Source organism: Silurus aristotelis, assembly GCF_946808225.1.
Source record: "Silurus aristotelis genome assembly, chromosome: 2".
Taxonomy (NCBI): Eukaryota; Metazoa; Chordata; class Actinopteri; order Siluriformes; family Siluridae; genus Silurus; species Silurus aristotelis.
The window spans coordinates 3,382,890-3,401,237 of NC_139575.1; the positions used below are offsets into that span (position 1 = coordinate 3,382,890).

The 18,348-nt window shown below is 45.4% G+C and overlaps 2 protein-coding genes and 1 long non-coding RNA gene across 3 annotated transcripts in view; 1 reads left to right on the plus strand and 2 right to left on the minus strand.

The window, feature by feature from the left end:
* The window catches only part of LOC310739254, a 430,707-nt gene that overhangs the window by 207,096 nt on the left and 205,263 nt on the right, over positions 1–18,348 (plus strand). The gene's annotated exons all lie outside the window — the stretch shown is intronic.
* Positions 1–18,348, minus strand: part of LOC310737268 (craniofacial development protein 2-like) — a gene marked incomplete at its 3' end in the record, with an annotated part of 390,247 nt that overhangs the window by 206,130 nt on the left and 165,769 nt on the right. The window lies entirely within an intron of this gene.
* The window catches only part of negr1 (neuronal growth regulator 1), a 197,736-nt gene that overhangs the window by 57,605 nt on the left and 121,783 nt on the right, over positions 1–18,348 (minus strand). The window contains exon 6 of the mRNA XM_083563892.1: positions 6,886–7,037. Coding sequence (XP_083420018.1) covers positions 6,886–7,037 — 152 coding nt within the window. The remainder of the gene's footprint in view (positions 1–6,885; positions 7,038–18,348) is intronic.

Here is an 18,348-nt window from a genome sequence, read left to right on the forward strand (position 1 = left end):
TATTGTGTAGAATATGTATTGTGTGGGTAGTGTGTAGAATATGTAGTGTGTGGATAGTGTGTAGAATATGTAGTGTGTGGGTAGTGTGTAGAATATGTAGTGTGTGGGTAGTGTATAGAATATGTAGTGTGTGGGTAGTGTGTGGAATATGTAGTGTGTGGGTAATGTATAGAATATGTAGTGTGTGGGTAGTGTGTAGAATATGTAGTGTGTGGGTAGTGTGTAGAACATGTAGTGTGTGGGTAGTGTGTAGAATATGTATTGTGAAGAATATGTATTGTGTGGGTAGTGTGTAGAATGTGTAGTGTGTGGGTAGTGTATAGAATATGGAGTGTGTGGGTAGTGTGTAGAATATGTAGTGTGTGGGTAGTGTATAGAATACGTATTGTGTAGAATATGTATTGTGTAGAATATGTATTGTGTGGGTAGTGTGTAGAATGTGTAGTGTGTGGGTAGTGTATAGAATATGGAGTGTGTGGGTAGTGTGTAGAATATGTAGTGTGTGGGTAGTGTATAGAATATGTAGTGTGTGGGTAGTGTGTAGAATATGTAGTGTGTAGAATATGTATTGTGTGGGTAGTGTATAGAATATGTAGTGTGTGGGTAGTGTGTAGAATATGTATTGTGTGGGTAGTGTGTAGAATGTGTAGTGTGTGGATAGTGTGTAGAATATGTATTGTGTAGAATATGTATTGTGTGGGTAGTGTATAGAATATGTAGTGTGTGGATAGTGTGTAGAATATGTAGTGTGTGGGTAGTGTGTAGAATATGTAGTGTGTGGGTAGTGTATAGAATATGTAGTGTGTGGGTAGTGTGTAGAATATGTAGTGTGTGGGTAGTGTATAGAATATGTATTGTGTAGAATATGTATTGTGTGGGTAGTGTATAGAATATGTAGTGTGTGGGTAGTGTGTAGAATATGTAGTGTGTGGGTAGTGTATAGAAAATGTATTGTGTAGAATATGTATTGTGTGGGTAGTGTATAGAATATGTAGTGTGTGGGTAGTGTGTAGAATATGTAGTGTGTGGGTAGTGTGTAGAATATGTTTTGTGTGGGTAGTGTGTCGAATATGTAGAGTGTGGGTAGTGTGTAGAATATGTAGAGTGTAGAATATGTATTGTGTGGGTAGTGTGTAGAATATGTAGTGTGTGGGTAGTGTGTAGAATATGTAGTGTGTGGGTAGTTTGTAGAATATGTATTGTGTGGGTAGTGTGTAGAATATGTGGTGTGTAGAATATGTATTGTGTGGGTAGTGTATAGAATATGTAGTCTGTGGGTGGTGTGTAGAATATGTAGTGTGTGGGTAGTGTGTAGAATATGTAGTGTGTGGGTAGTGTGTAGAATATGTAGTGTGTAGAATATGTATTGTGTGGGTAGTGTGTAGTATATGTAGTGTGTGGGTAGTGTATAGAATATGTAGTGTGTGGGTAGTGTATAGAATATGTAGTGTGTGGGTAGTGTGTAGAATATGTATTGTGTGGGTAGTGTGTAGAATATGTAGTGTGTGGGGAGTGTGTAGAATATGTATTGTGTGGGTAGTGTGTAGAATATGTAGTGTGTGGGTAGTGTATAGAATATGTATTGTGTAGAATATGTATTGTGTGGGTAGTGTATAGAATATGTAGTGTGTGGGTAGTGTATAGAATGTGTAGTGTGTGGGTAGTGTAAAGAATATGTAGTGTGTGGGTAGTGTGTAGAATATGTAGTGTGTGGGTAGTGTGTAAAATATGTAGTGTGTAGAATATGTATTGTGTGGGTAGTGTGTCGAATATGTAGTCTGTGGGTAGTGTGTAGAATATGAAGTGTGTGGGTAGTGTGTAGAATATGTATTGTGTGGGTAGTGTGTAGAATATGTAGTGTGTGGGTAGTGTGTAGAATATGTATTGTGTGGGTAGTGTGTAGAATATGTAGTGTGTGGGTAGTGTATAGAATATGTATTGTGTAGAATATGTATTGTGTGGGTAGTGTATAGAATATGTAGTGTGTGGGTAGTGTATAGAATGTGTAGTGTGTGGGTAGTGTATAGAATATGTAGTGTGTGGGTAGTGTGAAGAATATGTAGTGTGTGGGTAGTGTATAGAATATGTATTGTGTAGAATATGTATTGTGTGGGTAGTGTATAGAATATGTAGTGTGTGGGTAGTGTGTAGAATATGTATTGTGTGGGTAGTGTATAGAATATGTAGTGTGTGGGTAGTGTATAGAATATGTAGTGTGTGGGTAGTGTGTAGAATATGTATTGTGTGGGTAGTGTATAGAATATGTAGTGTGTGGGCAGTGTATAGAATATGTAGTGTGTGGGTAGTGTGTAGAATATGTATTGTGTGGGTAGTGTGTAGAATATGTAGTGTGTGGGTAGTGTATAGAATATGTAGTGTGTGGGTAGTGTGTAGAATATGTAGTGCGTAGAATATGTATTGTGGGTAGTGTGTAGAATATGTAGTGTGTGGGTAGTGTATAGAATATGTCCTGTGTGGGTAGTGTGTAGAATATGTAGTGTGTGGGTAGTGTATAGAATATGTATTGTGTGGGTAGTGTATAGAATATGTAGTGTGTGGGTAGTGTGTAGAATATGTAGTGCGTAGAATATGTATTGTGGGTAGTGTGTAGAATATGTAGTGTGTGGGTAGTGTATAGAATATGTCCTGTGTGGGTAGTGTGTAGAATATGTAGTGTGTGGGTAGTGTGTAGAATATGTATTGTGTGGGTAGTGTGTAGAATATGTAGTGTGTGGGTAGTGTATAGAATATGTATTGTGTAGAATATGTATTGTGTGGGTAGTGTATAGAATATGTAGTGTGTGGGTAGTGTATAGAATGTGTAGTGTGTGGGTAGTGTATAGAATATGTAGTGTGTGGGTAGTGTGAAGAATATGTAGTGTGTGGGTAGTGTATAGAATATGTATTGTGTAGAATATGTATTGTGTGGGTAGTGTATAGAATATGTAGTGTGTGGGTAGTGTGTAGAATATGTATTGTGTGGGTAGTGTATAGAATATGTAGTGTGTGGGTAGTGTATAGAATATGTAGTGTGTGGGTAGTGTGTAGAATATGTATTGTGTGGGTAGTGTATAGAATATGTAGTGTGTGGGCAGTGTATAGAATATGTAGTGTGTGGGTAGTGTGTAGAATATGTATTGTGTGGGTAGTGTGTAGAATATGTAGTGTGTGGGTAGTGTATAGAATATGTAGTGTGTGGGTAGTGTGTAGAATATGTAGTGCGTAGAATATGTATTGTGGGTAGTGTGTAGAATATGTAGTGTGTGGGTAGTGTATAGAATATGTCCTGTGTGGGTAGTGTGTAGAATATGTAGTGTGTGGGTAGTGTATAGAATATGTATTGTGTGGGTAGTGTGTAGAATATGTAGTGTGTGGGTAGTGTATAGAATATGTATTGTGTAGAATATGTAGTGTGTCGGTAGTGTATAGAATATGTAGTGTGTGGGTAGTGGATGGGTAGTTTGTAAAATGTGGGTGGGGAATGGGTGGAGGATGAGTAGTTTGTAAAATGTGGGTGGGGAATGGGTGGAGGATGGGTAGTTTGTAAAATGTGGGTGGGGAATGGGTGGAGGACGGGTAGTTTGTGGAGCGTGTGTGAGAAATAGGTGAAGCACAGGTAGTTTGTAGAGTGTGGGGGGAAATGAGTAGCTTAAAGAGTGTGGGTTGAGAACTGGTAGATGTATTGTGTGGGGGGAGAAAGGGCAGTTTATATTCCATTGGTTTCTCTTACAGAAAGATGGAGTCTGGGTAAATGTGAAGGTCCTGTGTAAGAAGACGTATCTAAGACTAGTTCATGCGCATCATTAGAACTCCAGTAGTGCTGAAAATGCTGAGTTGGACCCATGTGTTGAAGCTTGTATCTCTTCAGTGAAAGCCTCTGTTTCTTCAGGTTCTGTTTTGCAGCTATGCCTCGTTAATGTTGGCCACCAGGTGTTTATAACCCAGACCTTAAGACCAGCTTCTCGGCACTGCGCGCTGCCGTTTTTTCAGGCAGCCCGGTCCCCTGTGAGCAGTAAAGTCTTCGCTGGAGTTCCAGTCAATGAAACTCAGCCTTCAAAACCACCACGCTGCAATATGAGAAAGGAATCAATGAGAAAGACGAGCGTCTGCCGACCCGCTGTTCATCATCTCTGTCTGAGAAACCGCAACACATCACCAATCTACAAAACACCAACACATCTACTTCACCTAAGAAAGAAAGGAAGACAGATGGAAGAAAAAAAAACAAAAAAACGGTCGGACAGACAGACAGACAGATAGTAACTGAATGGTAATTGGTTTTAGGTTTAGGAGGTTCTGACTAAATTATGGATCCTTTTGTCCAGCACACAGCTTTGAACTGTTGGGACATAAATGGTGTGCAATCAGGACTTGGCAGCTCTCTTTTATGAGTAACGGCATGCTGGAGGGTGGAAAAGGCAGCTGAGTGCAGCTGAGTGCAGTCAGGGCCAATCGGATGCATGATTGATGTGGAAACAGGAATAGAAACGGGGGCGGAGCTCGCGGGGGTAAGATAGATGCGACGTGCCGGAAAGTTATTCAGAGTACGAGTGACCCTTCTGAACAAAAAAAAAATGACATTCATAAGAATAAATTCACATCGCAGATGTTCGATTTCACCGTCTATTTCATTGCTCCTTTTCACGTCCCTGCCCTGCGACCGCCACGCCTGCATCCCGCGCTCCCGGGGCCGCGGCAACAGCGAGGTAACCATGACAACCCTGGTGATTGATTAGCATGGTGGATTGGACGGAGTGTCCTCTTGCTCGAGTCACTAGAGCTTTATTCCGAGGGCCATTTCTCGCTCAGATAACTCGCGGAAAAAGAAACGAGGCCGCGGAGGAGAGGTTCTTTATGCTCTTTTTATTCTCCTGTGAAGTTCAGGCATGAAGAAAAATGAAAAGAGATAGAAGAAAGAAAGAAAGAATAGACAGAGAAGAAAGAGAAAGCATGTATGGCAAAAAAGTAAGAAAGTGGGCGTGGTTAAAGTTAACATGCAGTTCTTGGTCACAGCTTTTGAAGGAGCTGGTGGGTGTGGAGGTGGTCAGTAGGATCTAAAAGAGTTGGTTTAATATTGGGTGGGCTTGCACATGCGGTGGGTGTGGTAAATATTTTATTAAGACCTAGTGGGTGTGGCCAATGCTTCTATAAGAGCTAGTGGGTGTGGTCAGTTTCCAAGCAACCTGGTGGGTGTGGTTAATAACAGGTGTATTAACAGTTTCTCTAGGAGTCAATGAGTGTAGTTTACAGTTGGTGTGGCCGATGTTTAAGCAGGAGCTAGTGGGTGTGGCCGATGTTTAAGCAGGAGCTGGTGGGTGTGGCCAATGCTGGATTTGGTCACAGTATCTGTGTGAGGTCTATTGTGGGTGCAGCTTACATTCTAATAATGGGAAGATCGGGTCATTCTAGTGACTCGGTTCTTTGAGTCTCATTCAATAAAATGAACGAATAATTTTTTTCAGTCGTTTAGTTAATTTTTTTCCTTTGATCAGAAATAAAATAAAATTTTCTATTTTCTAATTCAAGAATCAGATCTTCAACACATCTACATGCACCAATGTCTATAGTTTCGAGCGACTCTAACTCATGAAATGAATGACTCAATTCTGTTTCCTGGACACGACCTACTGGGATTTTGCGATGCTTTGCTCATGTGCATCGGGTAGAAAATGAACGACTCACTCGTTGAGACGACTCGTTCATCTGAGTCACTTTAAAGACTCGTTCAAAATCAGCGAATCGTTCATGAACGACTCGTCGCTAATACATTTCAGTAAGAGCTGGTGGGGGTAGCTCAGTGTTAAGAGGTTGGCCTTCTGTACAAAAGGTTGTGAGTTTCCTTGAGAAAGGCTCATGGGAATATACTTATGGTATGATTGTAAGTCGTTCTGTGTGAGTGTCCGGTAAGTGTTGAATAGTGGGTGTGGTCACAGTTTCTGCTAAAGATTACACAATAAGCTGAGTAGAAACCTCATTACATCACCTGACGGATTTGATGTCTAGCACACAGCAGGGTCGCTGCCTTTGCCCCGTCGCAGGTCGGCTCATGCTTTCTAACCCTGCTACATTAAATATTGCACCGAGCTTAGATTTGCGCTCGAGCCGCGAGCCTGGGTTTGAGGCTGTATTAAATATTAACACTGGTCTGCTTCCACGTCGGCTCCATCGATACCTATTGACTGATATTATAGCGGCAATTTGGCACGAGGTAATGATGGCTGCCTCTCGGATTTGTAATTTGCACAAATGCGGCAGTGTGTGTTGTGCAGGAATTGCTTGCCATTTCTCATTAGGACGACAGCGCAATGGCTTTTCTTTTCATTAGCGCTCATGATAAAGAGTAGCACAGCAGTTTGGAGACAAAACGAGAGAAAGAAGAAGGAGGAGGAGGACGAGGGCAGTATGAGACGAGATGTGAGGAAGTGGAAGAAGTGGAAGAAGACGACGAAGCGGGAGCCTTTTGGCCTCTTTCTCGAATCACAGCCCCTGCGTCCTGTCTTCGGGAAAGGACTGGAAAGCTTTCTCCGGCTCGCTCGTCGCTTTGATGTGCTTTGTTTAAAACTACGGAACCCGAGTGTCTCTTTCCGTCTGCCTGCTTTCAAGCCGGCTGAGTCCAGTGTCTCATTCGTCTCGCTTTCGGAAACCTTCTAATCAAAGAAAACCCTCCACGAATATCAGCGCACACGCACACACGCACACACGCACACACATACACACACATGGAACAACGTCGCCTCTTTCCTTCTTACCTGATTACACAAGCAATGCACAGGAGATGGTGAATATGGACACGAATGCAAACCAGGAAATGCAACCCTGAGCTAAATGGGAGGCAAACAGCAGGGAACAGGGAGCTAAAAGAATTGTTAGATTAGAGTCACTTACGCATAAGAGACACAGTGGCATTGGCCACGCCCAGCTTGTTGGTAGCCACACAGGTGTAGTTGCCGTAGCGATCCTCGGTGATGTTGCTCACGGTGAGGACGGACCTGGAGCTCACGTTATTGATGTCGATGCCCGCTTGACCCTTGCTGAGTCTGAAAACACACAGCAAGCACACGCGAACATTACATCCTTATCCAGAGCGACTTACATTTTATCTCATTCATACAACTGAAACGATTAAGGGCCTTGTTCAGGGGCCCAGGTGTGACAGCTTGGTGTGACTGGGATATGAACTCACAACCCTTAAACCAAAGCTTGAATCAGGGTGCTCAAGTTCACAATTTACAGTACATTGAAGACATTTGATGAACTCCCTTACAATGATATTTTTAAATAACTGAGCAGTTGAGGGTTAAGAGTCTTGCTGGTGCAGGGATTTAAACTCACAACCTTCAAATCCAAAGTCCAATGCCTTAACCAATAAGCTTCCAGCTCCCCAAAATTATTTGTTTGAAATATGATTTTCAAAAAAAGCGTTTAACAAACTCCGTTACAACAATAATATAAAATACCTGACCAAATGAGGGTTATTTACTTGCAGAGATTTGAACTCATGACCATCCTATCAGAAGTCCAACATACACTCTGAGCTCCCACTTGCCTGAATCGTTTCATTGCGGAAATTTCCTGTTGCTTTTCGTACCATTTGCCAAAGGAGTCTCCATTGTCATCTTGATCTAGGAGACCCAAACTCCATGTAGATACTGGACTAACGCTGACTGCACCCCAGGTCTCCTCACCTTCTCACCTACATCAGTACCTGCCTTTACTAACACCCTTGTGGCTGAATTGATCGCCACAAAAATGTAGTGGAACATCTTCCCAAAAGATAAGGTTACTACACCAGTATATCGCGACTGAATGTGAAATGAGATGTTTAAAAAGAAATCACTTGGCAATCTTATGCTCAGGTGTCCACAAACTTACGAAAATAATCTGTTTGGTGTAATAAAGTGAAATGTTATTACAGAGAGTTGGTTTCAGGAGCATGTGCAGGTTGTTTGCACAAGAGCCGGACAGGAGCGGTGCGTCCTCCTTAGCTGGATTCATTTCAATAATCGTTTGTTATCTAGCGATTGCACCGGGGTCGCGACCTTTCCCTCTGAGGCTGATGCTGAGCCGAACATCAAATGCTTTGATTAGCGTGTAGGATGAAGCGTTATTAAATATTAATGCGACCCCGAGTTCACCTCTGCTTTACAGAGGTGCCAATGAGTAAGCGCTTGGCCAGAACGTTTACTTTTTTTGACCCTGTTGCCACGCTGATGTGGGTGAGACCCCTGATAAAGTGCAGCACTCAGATCAAGCGCTAATGAAAAGGAAAGCAATGTAGCAGAAGGGCAAAGGACAGGTTTCACTCCCGTTAGCCAGTTTCTTTCACATTGTAACCAGGAAATCGAGGTGAACTTCAACCAGAATGTTCACAAAAAATAACAGAGCGTGGCTGGAATTTTTTTCTATGTTTTTTTTTTCTTCACATGTAGCTAACTAGCATGCTAATGTATAACATATCCGAGAGCGTAATTAGCTTGCTCAAGATCAAGCGAGATGTTCACTGGCTGTGAAAATCAACAGAATGTTTACTCCATAGAATGCGGTTTGGGACGCGAACCTCTGCTTTGGGATCGAACTAACTTACAGGGGCTCATTAATTATATTTGGAAATTTGGAAATAATTTGGTTTTCATACATATTATACATGTTTATATATACAGTTAATTACATCGTCACATACATTATGTTAGTTAGCTAGAGTAGCTTGTTTTCAAACCTCCTTAAATATCAGCAAAAATAAAATAAAAGAATCAAAAAATTGTATCTAACGTGCACAAACTAAATATTGCTTTCAATCAAAAAAATTATTTTTTATTACAATAAAAAAAACAATACCAATAATAATAAAATGAAAAAAAAAAAAAAAAAAAATATATATATATATATATATATATATATATATATATATATATATATATATATATATATATATATATAATAAATATATAAAAAAAAGAAAAATATAATAATTTTAATTAAAAAAATTTTATAAAAATTTTATACAATTTTGTAAACTTTAAATACATTTTTTTTATTATTATTTATTTATTTATTTATTTGCATTTATTTGACTTACTACATGTTGCATTAAAAAAATATTACTAATTTATTTAAAAAAAAAAGAATTTAACTAAATAAATAAAAATGTAAAAATATATATACACTTGCCAAATTGAAGGCCACGCCCCATTTATTTTTATGCAGTAAATATATTTTATATTTACTCAAAAACATTAATGGTGTCAAATTGTTTATCTAAATAAAAGTCCAGAAAAATGTTAATGATTTTTCTTTTTTTAATTAAACGATTTTTATTTAAAAGTTTACATGCCGCCATGTGCTCTGTGGAAACATCAGAGGGAGAAACAGTTTTCCAAAAGGCAGGTGATGAACCTTCAGCAGGAGGACGTTAATCACCAGCAGCAACCAGTCATGAGGTGAAAAAAACATGTATAGATGAAGGTATCTAGCTAGATGACAATTGCAGCTTCTTCTACAGTGATCTTCATTCATTTGTATTTGAGATGAAAAAAAAAAGAATATATTAAGGCATTACTAATGTCACTGAACCCTGAACAATATCACTCTTTTGACCACCACCTCCACCTCCAAACACTAACTCCACCACCATGGCTCCATGCCCTAGATCTTTTTTTTCACCACATCTACTCTTCTATATTCACTGGAGGGTAAGGAGAACATGTTCCACATACAGGAAACGCCTGCCGCTGCATATTCTACAATGTTCCGATCCATAAAGCACTCAAAAATGTCAAGGCTGTAAAAAGCCTGTCAGGCTGCAGACGCGGAAGCCGATATAGTCCGATCATTGTCCTTTTATTTCAACAACCGTACAACACAAAAACACTCATAAGCCGTTGAAAACAACAAACAAAGACATCCGCTCGATACGCGTTGTCCGCTATGAGTTCGAATGTCCCAAGCATAATCCATAAAGCCTTCGGCAATGAGTAATCCAAGTCGGAAGTGGAATTCGCATATACAGCCGGCGGTCGAGCAGCCACGCGATTGTCCAGCTTGACAATATAACGACCGACAGCCTGTGACTCAAGAACGTGAGTTTATGTAGTCTGATCTTTCATGAGCCACAGCTGTCGGTAATCTTGGGAAGCAGTGTGACTGCTATCGAGGGGGGCGTGGCAGGGTGAGTCTCTGACAGCTACAGACGGGGGCGTGGCAGGGTGAATCCCTGACAGCTACAGAGGGGGGCGTGGCAGGGTGAATCCCTGACAGTACCCCCCCCTCCAGGGGCGACACCTGACGCCCCAAAACCCACCTATGCCAGGCGGGCCAGGGCACTCCGAGGAAGGCCTCCTTAGACGCCTGGGAGCAACGGAGGCCTGGTGAGCATCCTCTGCGGAGAGCCGGCATGGGACAACACCTTGCAGGAGGATCCGGAACGGAGCCACGCCCTCGGTGCTGACGGGAGGCTGAGTAAAGCCCCTGGCGGGGATTGGAGCCGGAGCGACCTCCATGGCGGGGAACCGGAACTGGACGCCAACCATGACAATGACCGGGGAGTGGAGGACATCCCGGGCGGAGACCAGGAACGTCGTACCACCCTCTGAGGGACCTGGAGGACCGACGTCGCCGTCAGAGGGACCTGGAGGACCGACGTCGCCGTCAGAGGGACCTGGAGGACCGACGTCGCCGTCAGAGGGACCTGGAGGACCGGCGTTGCCGTCAGAGGGACCTGGAGGACCGACGTCGCCGTCAGAGGGACCTGGAGGACCGACGTCGCCATGCGGGGATCCTGGGGGCGATCCGTCGTCCTGAAGAGGACCTGGGGGCGAGACGTCGCCTTCTGTGGAGCCCGGGGGCGAGACGTCGCCTTCTGTGGAGCCCGGGGGCGAGACGTCGCCCTCTGTGGAGCCCGGGGGCGAGACGTCGGCCTCTGTGGAGCTTGGATGCGATCCTTCGCCCTGCGTGGAGCTTGGATGCGATCCTTCGCCCTGCGTGGAGCTTGGATGCGATCCTTCGCCATGCGGGGATCCTGGGGGCAATCCGTCGTCCTGAAGAGGACCTGGGGGCGAGACGTCGCCTTGCGTGGAGCTTGGATGCGATCCTTCGCCCTGCGTGGAGCTTGGATGCGATCCTTCGCCCTGCGTGGAGCCTGGGGGCGATCCTTCGCCCTGAAGAGGACCCGGGGGCGAGACGTTGCCTTCTGTGGAGCCCGGGGGCGAGACGTCGCCTTCTGTGGAGCCCGGGGGCGAGACGTCGCCTTCTGTGGAGCCCGGGGGCGAAAGGTCGCCTTCTGTGGAGCCCGGGGGCGAAAGGTCGCCTTCTGTGGAGCCCGGGGTCGAAACGTCGCCTTCTGTGGAGCCCGGGGGCGAAACGTCGCCTTTTGTGGAGCCCGGGGGCGAAACGTCGCCTTCTGTGGAGCCCGGGGGCGAAACGTCGCCTTGTGCGGGCGCTGGAGACGAGCCGTCGCCTTCTGCGGGCGCTGGAGACGAGCCGTCGCCTTCTGCGGGCGCTGGAGACGAGCCGTCGCCTTCTGCGGGCGCTGGAGACGAGCCGTCGCCTTCTGTGGGCGCTGGAGACGAGCCGTCGCCTTCTGCGGGACTGTGGGGTGAGCCGTCGCCGTCGGTGGAACCCGGGGGCAGCGGTTTAACTTCCCTTTCGCAGTCCTGGAGCCGGGGTGAGTGCACAGGGAAACCCCTGGGCGTAGGGGCGCTCCTTGGGACCCTTAGGAGCAGATCGGAGCCTACTGAGCAGCCTGGAAATGAGGTGAAGCCTGCCTGGAGATCCACGAGCGGAGAAGGGCTCGCCTGGAGGTCCACGACATCAGTGGAGCTCTCTTTGGGACACTGAAGCGGAGACGAGCTCGTGGGGTCGCTCGGAGGCGGAGACGAGCTCTCGGGAGGAGCCTGGAGCGGAGACGAGCTCTCGGGAGGAGCCTGGAGCGGAGTCGTGCCCTCTTGAGGAGCCAGGAGCTGGGCGGAGCGCTCTTGAGGGACCTGGAGCTGGGCGGAGCTCTCTGGAGGGACCTGGAGCTGGGCGGAGCTCTCTTGGAGGTCCTGGGGCAGAGCCGAGCTTTCCGTGGGCGAGATGTCGCCTTGGAAGGGGCTCTGGGATGTGGCGTCGTCTGGAGAGGGACTCGGAGGAGTCACTTCGCCTTCTGTGACCGGAGGTGTCGGCGCGGCGCTCTCGTGACGACTCTGTGGCGGGAAAGCATGCTCCTGGAGACTCTGTGGCGGGAAAGCATGCTCCTGGAGACTCTGTGGCGGAAAAGCATGCTCCTGGAGACTCTGTGGCGGGAAAGCATGCTCGTGACGGCTCTGTGGCGGGAAAGCATGCTCCTGGAGACTCTGTGGCGGCGCGGCGCTCTCGTGGAGACTCTGTGGCGGCGCGGCGCTCTCGTGGAGACTCTGTGGCGGCGCGGCGCTCTTGTGGAGACTCTGTGGCGGCGCGGCGCTCTCGTGGAGACTCTGTGGCGGCGCGGCGCGGCGCTCTCGTGCAGACTCTGTGGCGGCGCGGCGCGGCGCTCTCGTGGAGACTCTGTGGCGACGCGGCGCTCTCGTGGAGACTCTGTGGCGGCGCGGCGCTCTCGTGGAGACTCTGTGGCGGCGTGGCACGCCCACGGGAACCTCGGAACAGAGCGGCACGCCTGTAGAAGCTCTGTGACGGCATGGTGTGCTCGCCGACGCTCGGAGATGGTGTGGTGCGTCCACGAGAACCCCGGAACACAGCAGCACGCTGGTAGAGACCCTGAGATGAAGCAGCCCTCTCATCAAAACATTGGGGCTGAGCTGCAGGCTCATGGGAGATCCGGCACGGAGCCGCGTGCTCTTGAGAACCTTGGAATGGAGCACCTTCCTCCTCAAGGGGACTGTAGTGGAGATTCACCACCTCTATCCCCAACTTCCCCAGAAGCAGCCCGCTGAATTCGGCGAGTGAGCCGAATTTGCCCCCTTTGGCGCTCCATAGTGAGCTGGCTTTGGCAAGAACTTCTCCAGACAGGAGGGAAATACAGAGGGCAATCTTGGCTCGTTCGGAAGGAAACCGGGAAATGTTAACAGCCACATACTCGCCGATGCCTTGCAGAAATCCGCCCAATTCGTCTTTTTTCCCCGAGTAACGAGCCGGTAATCCCCTCGCGCTCTCTGAGGGGCGTGGCGCAGCCGCGCTCTCAGGATCCGGCTTCTGTGGATCTGAACCGCGAGAAGCGGCACTGAGCTTCCGGAGGAAATCTGAAGCCGGGTTCAGCTGCCGATCCGTTGCGGTCGGAATCGCGGAATGGCGAATCCGCGTTCGGTATAGGTCGGTCGTTCTGTCAGGCTGCAGACGCGGAAGCCGATATAGTCCGATCATTGTCCTTTTTATTTCAACAACCGTACAACACAAAAACACTCATAAGCCGTTGAAAACAACAAACAAAGACATCCGCTCGATACGCGTTGTCCGCTATGAGTTCGAATGTCCCAAGCATAATCCATAAAGCCTTCGGCAATGAGTAATCCAAGTCGGAAGTGGAATTCGCATATACAGCCGGCGGTCGAGCAGCCACGCGATTGTCCAGCTTGACAATATAACGACCGACAGCCTGTGACTCAAGAACGTGAGTTTATGTAGTCTGATCTTTCATGAGCCACAGCTGTCGGTAATCTTGGGAAGCAGCGTGACTGCTATCGAGGGGGGCGTGGCAGGGTGAGTCTCTGACAGCTACAGACGGGGGCATGGCAGGGTGAATCCCTGACAGCTACAGAGGGGGGCGTGGCAGGGTGAATCCCTGACAAAGCCACCCAGGTTCAAATCAATAAATCCATAAATCGGTAAATCTACAAATCAACTTTAAACCACAGAACAGATCGAACATCTGACCCTGACCCCTTCTGCTCTCAGCATCCATCCTAAGGACTATCACTTGGAAACCACTCACTTCTGCTGAGGTTGGTTCTACATGGTCAGCCTCAAGATCTATGACATTACTGTACTGAACATGGTTCCACTCAAGAACCCATTAAGATGAAATTGGACTGTAATTAATACCAACACTTTCCCTATTGTGGTGTTTACAATAAGGATGGGTTTCTTTTAGAGTCTGGTTCCTCTGAACATCTGATCCTGACCCCTTTTACTCTCAGGACCTGCCTGACCCATTCTGATGTTCTGATGGAGTTTTATTCTGATGTTCTGATCAAGGTCTCATCCTAAACCATTGGGTGCTGCTGCTGCTGCTGCTGCTGTTGAGGATGATCCTAATAGACGACTTGAAGATCTAGGAGATGACTGTGGCTGGTTCCACTCAGAAACCATGAAAATAAAAGATAGAACTGTAATGAATGAATATCTGGTGTTGATGATGACAGTAGGTTCTCTTTAGAGCCTGGTTCCTCTAAACATCTGATCCTGATTCCTTCTGCTCTCAAGACCTGCCTGATCTATCCCGATGTTCTGATGAAATTTTCATCACTTGGAAACCACTCACTGCTGCTGAGGTTGGCCTACATAGAATGTCTGAAGATCTAGGAGATTTCTATTCATAGATGTATTCAGGAACCCATGAAGATGAATGATAGAACTATAATGAATGACTATCTGGTGTTGATGATGTGGATGGGTTCCCTTTAGAATCTGATTCCTCTGAACATCTAATCCTGACCCCTTCTTCACTCATCAACTCCCTGATCCAACCTGAGTAAGCTCTCATCAGTTGAAAACCACTGGCTGCTGAGGATGTTCCACAGAGCCATGAGATTCCTGTGGATGGTTCCATGAGGATGGATTTGAATTGCAATTACCAGTGAACATTTGATCCCCTCAACAAAGATGGAACTATAATGAATTATTATTCAGTGTTGGTGATAAGGATGGGTTCCCTTTAGAGCCTGGTTCCTCAGAACATCTGATCCTTCTGTTCTCAGGTCCTCCCCGGTGAATCCTGATGTTCTGATGTAGTTCTTATCAGTTGAAAAGCACTCACTGCTGCTGAGGTTGATCCACATGGACAGCTTGAAGATCATCCGTGATCATTTGATCACCTCAACAATGAAGGAACTATAATGAATAACTATCTAGTGTTGAAGATGAGGATGGGTTCCTCTTATGGCTTTCTTTTTCCTGAAGTATTAGGAAGTGTTTCTTCACAACATCATTACCTCTTGCTGATTAGCGATTTGTAAATAAAACCTCTTGAACATCGTGTGTCTTCAGCAGGACCGAGAGTCTCCTGCTCCGATATTCAGGATCGCGGCTCGTTAACGGCATCGCGAGAAGCTAACATTTACTAGCGCACTGCAAATGAACTGCGGCCGTGTACACACAGTCCGCAACTGCCAGTCTGCAAATGCCAACGACGCGGAGATTTCCAGAACGTCGTCATTGGCATGTCTGACGAGCGCTGAAGCTGAGGTGATGCGCGAGCAGGGACACCGGGAGCGATGCGACACGACGCGGCGCCTCCCGGACCGCGTTTAAACTGATGGAGTATCTGTTTTTCCTCTCCGAAGCCGAGGAGTCGCGCCTGACCTTATGCCCCGCAAATCTCATAGCAGCTGTTGTTTGCCGTCCTACTGAGATTTGTTAAAATGTTAGCGAAAAGGTTTTACACAGAGCCAAAACTTCACAAGGGTGCGAACGCTGCTGGCTCACGACGACCCGTGGTGGCATTTGTTACGTTATTCAAAGCTGGCGTGATCGATCAGAGCTCATGTGGGTAATTTCTCTCTCTCTCTCTCTCTCTCTCTCTCTCTCTCTCTCTCTCTCTGTCAAATAAGGAGCCAAATCTTAGTAAGGCTGGGATTTGAACTCATAAGCTTCTGATGCAAAGACCAATGTCTTAACCACTAAGCTGCCACATGACCATGACCGTGACAGAACTATTCACCCTCTCCAACGATTGGCTAACGTGGCTGTGATTAGCAGCGGATAAAGCCGTATGTCCCGCCCACTTTTTATGTCCACTTTTTGTTGACACCCGGGCATAATATAGAGATGTGCTTTTTTCACATCTCATTCTACTTTTTAGTGCCCATTTGCTCTTAGAATAACCTCCATTCATCTGGGAAGATGTTCCAATGGATTTTGTGGAGATTCATTCAGCCACAGTAAATAAAGTCAGGTACTGATGCAGGCGAGGGGACCAGGAATGCAGTCAGCATTCCAACTTATCATTCTATAGCTCTATAGCAGAAGATGTCTTCAGAGACGTCCTATTTGTGGTGACAGTTTGCAGAAAAACTACATATGGTTGGAAAAGTCGGGTGTCCAAATACGTTTGGTCCTAATATGTATGTATCTGTGGTTGATCCTAGGAATAAAACGAGGAAGTCGAGATCGGGTTCTTCTAGAACATTCCATGCCAGAAAGGAAGCATTCGGTATGTCAACTATAACAGGTGCCATAACATCTTTATCACAAATACAACAGGTGCTACTCCATTCTTATGTCAACTATAATAGGTGCTATAACATCTTTATGTCAGCTTTACCAGGTGCTTCACCATCCTTATGCCAACTAGAACAGGTCCTAAAACATCCTAATGTCGACTATAACACCCTTATGTCAGCTATACCAGGCTCCATAACATCCTTATGTCAAATATAACAAGTGCTACACCATTTCTATGTCGAATTTAATAGATGCGATAAAATTTTTATGTCAGCTATACCATGCCCTATAACATCTGTCAAATAGAACAGCTGTACACCATTCTTATGTCAACTAAAATAGGTGCTATAACATCCTTCGCAGCCATACCAGCTGCTTTACCATCCTTATGTCAACTACAACAGGTCCTGTAACATCCTAATGTCAACTGTAACAGGTGCTATAACATCTTTATCACAAATATAGCAGGTGCTACACCATTCTTATGTCTATAACTATAACTATATGCTATAACATCTTTATGTCAACTGTAAATGATTCTATAACACCCTTATGGTGATTATACTAGGTTATATAACATCCTTTTGGTAACTATACCATGTCCTATAACATCCTTATGTCAAATATATCAGGTGCTACAACATTTTTATAGTATGTATTATTTCTCTGTCAAACTTTTTCTTTTTTACACATGAGCAAAAATCTGTTAAGGTAAAAAGGGAGGAGAAAAAAACGAATATCTTTTCACACACACACACACACACACACACACACACACACACACACACACACACACACACACACACACACACACACACACCAACCCAGGCCAGGCCAATTCGTTTCCATTAAATGCCTCATCCCGGGGTCACAAATGGAACTGGAGACTATCCCGGGGACACTAGGAGTGAATTGGGGATACACCGTGAATAGGATGCCAGTTCCTCAGAGGCCACCACACACACACACACACACACACACACACACACACACACACACACACACACACACACACACACTAATTCACACCTAGATGTAGCTTAAAGCAGTGATTTCACTTCACTTTGGGAGGTTAGACGAACCTGGAAAACCCCTGAGAAAACCTCATACAGGAAGAACATCCACATAAACATCCTATTTGGAAATTGTGTACAGGAGCAGACTGTCACCGCACCACCTTCTTACTGAATGTGATCTAAATATTCACTGCTAATCCATTCACTCATATTTTGCTTTTAAATCCTGGTTTATATCGTCTGTGCAGCTTTGAAACCTGTCTTTCTCAAACACACACACACGTGCACACACACACACACACACACACACACACACACACACACACACAAATATACACACACGTATTTTACCATGACAAAACAGCACGTCTTGCATATCCGGGTGCCGAGCAGGAATTTGTATTTAGGAGCAGCTCAGTGCTCAGATTGTATCAGAACTTTATAAGTTCAAATCCCAGCACAACCGAGCTGAAACTACTGGGCCGTTGAGCAAGGCCCTTAATCATGAACTGCTCAGTTTTATAAATAACATAACTGCATAAAGTCACAAAGTCAATCAGGATATAAAAGAGAGTGCAAATTTTAGTGACATTTTGGTTTGGGGTTGTATTGTAAAACACTATGCTTTTCTCTGTGAACAAGCCAGACAAACTTTTGCACAGTGCTCTATTTGTAAAGTATGACTGGATGTGCATGTACCTATGTCTGCCTATCTGTCTGTCTGCCTGTCTACTATATGTCAACTATAATAGGAGCTATAACACCCTAATGGCAACTAGACCAGATCCTACAACATCCTTATGTCAAATAAAGCGTAGCTCTATAACATCCTCATGTCAAACATACCAGGTGCTATAACATCCTTATGTCAAATATAACACATGCTACAATATTCTTATGTCAACTATAATTGGTGCTTTAATATCATCAAGGCAAATATACCTGGTCCTGCAAATGTCAAATATAACAGATGCTATAACAC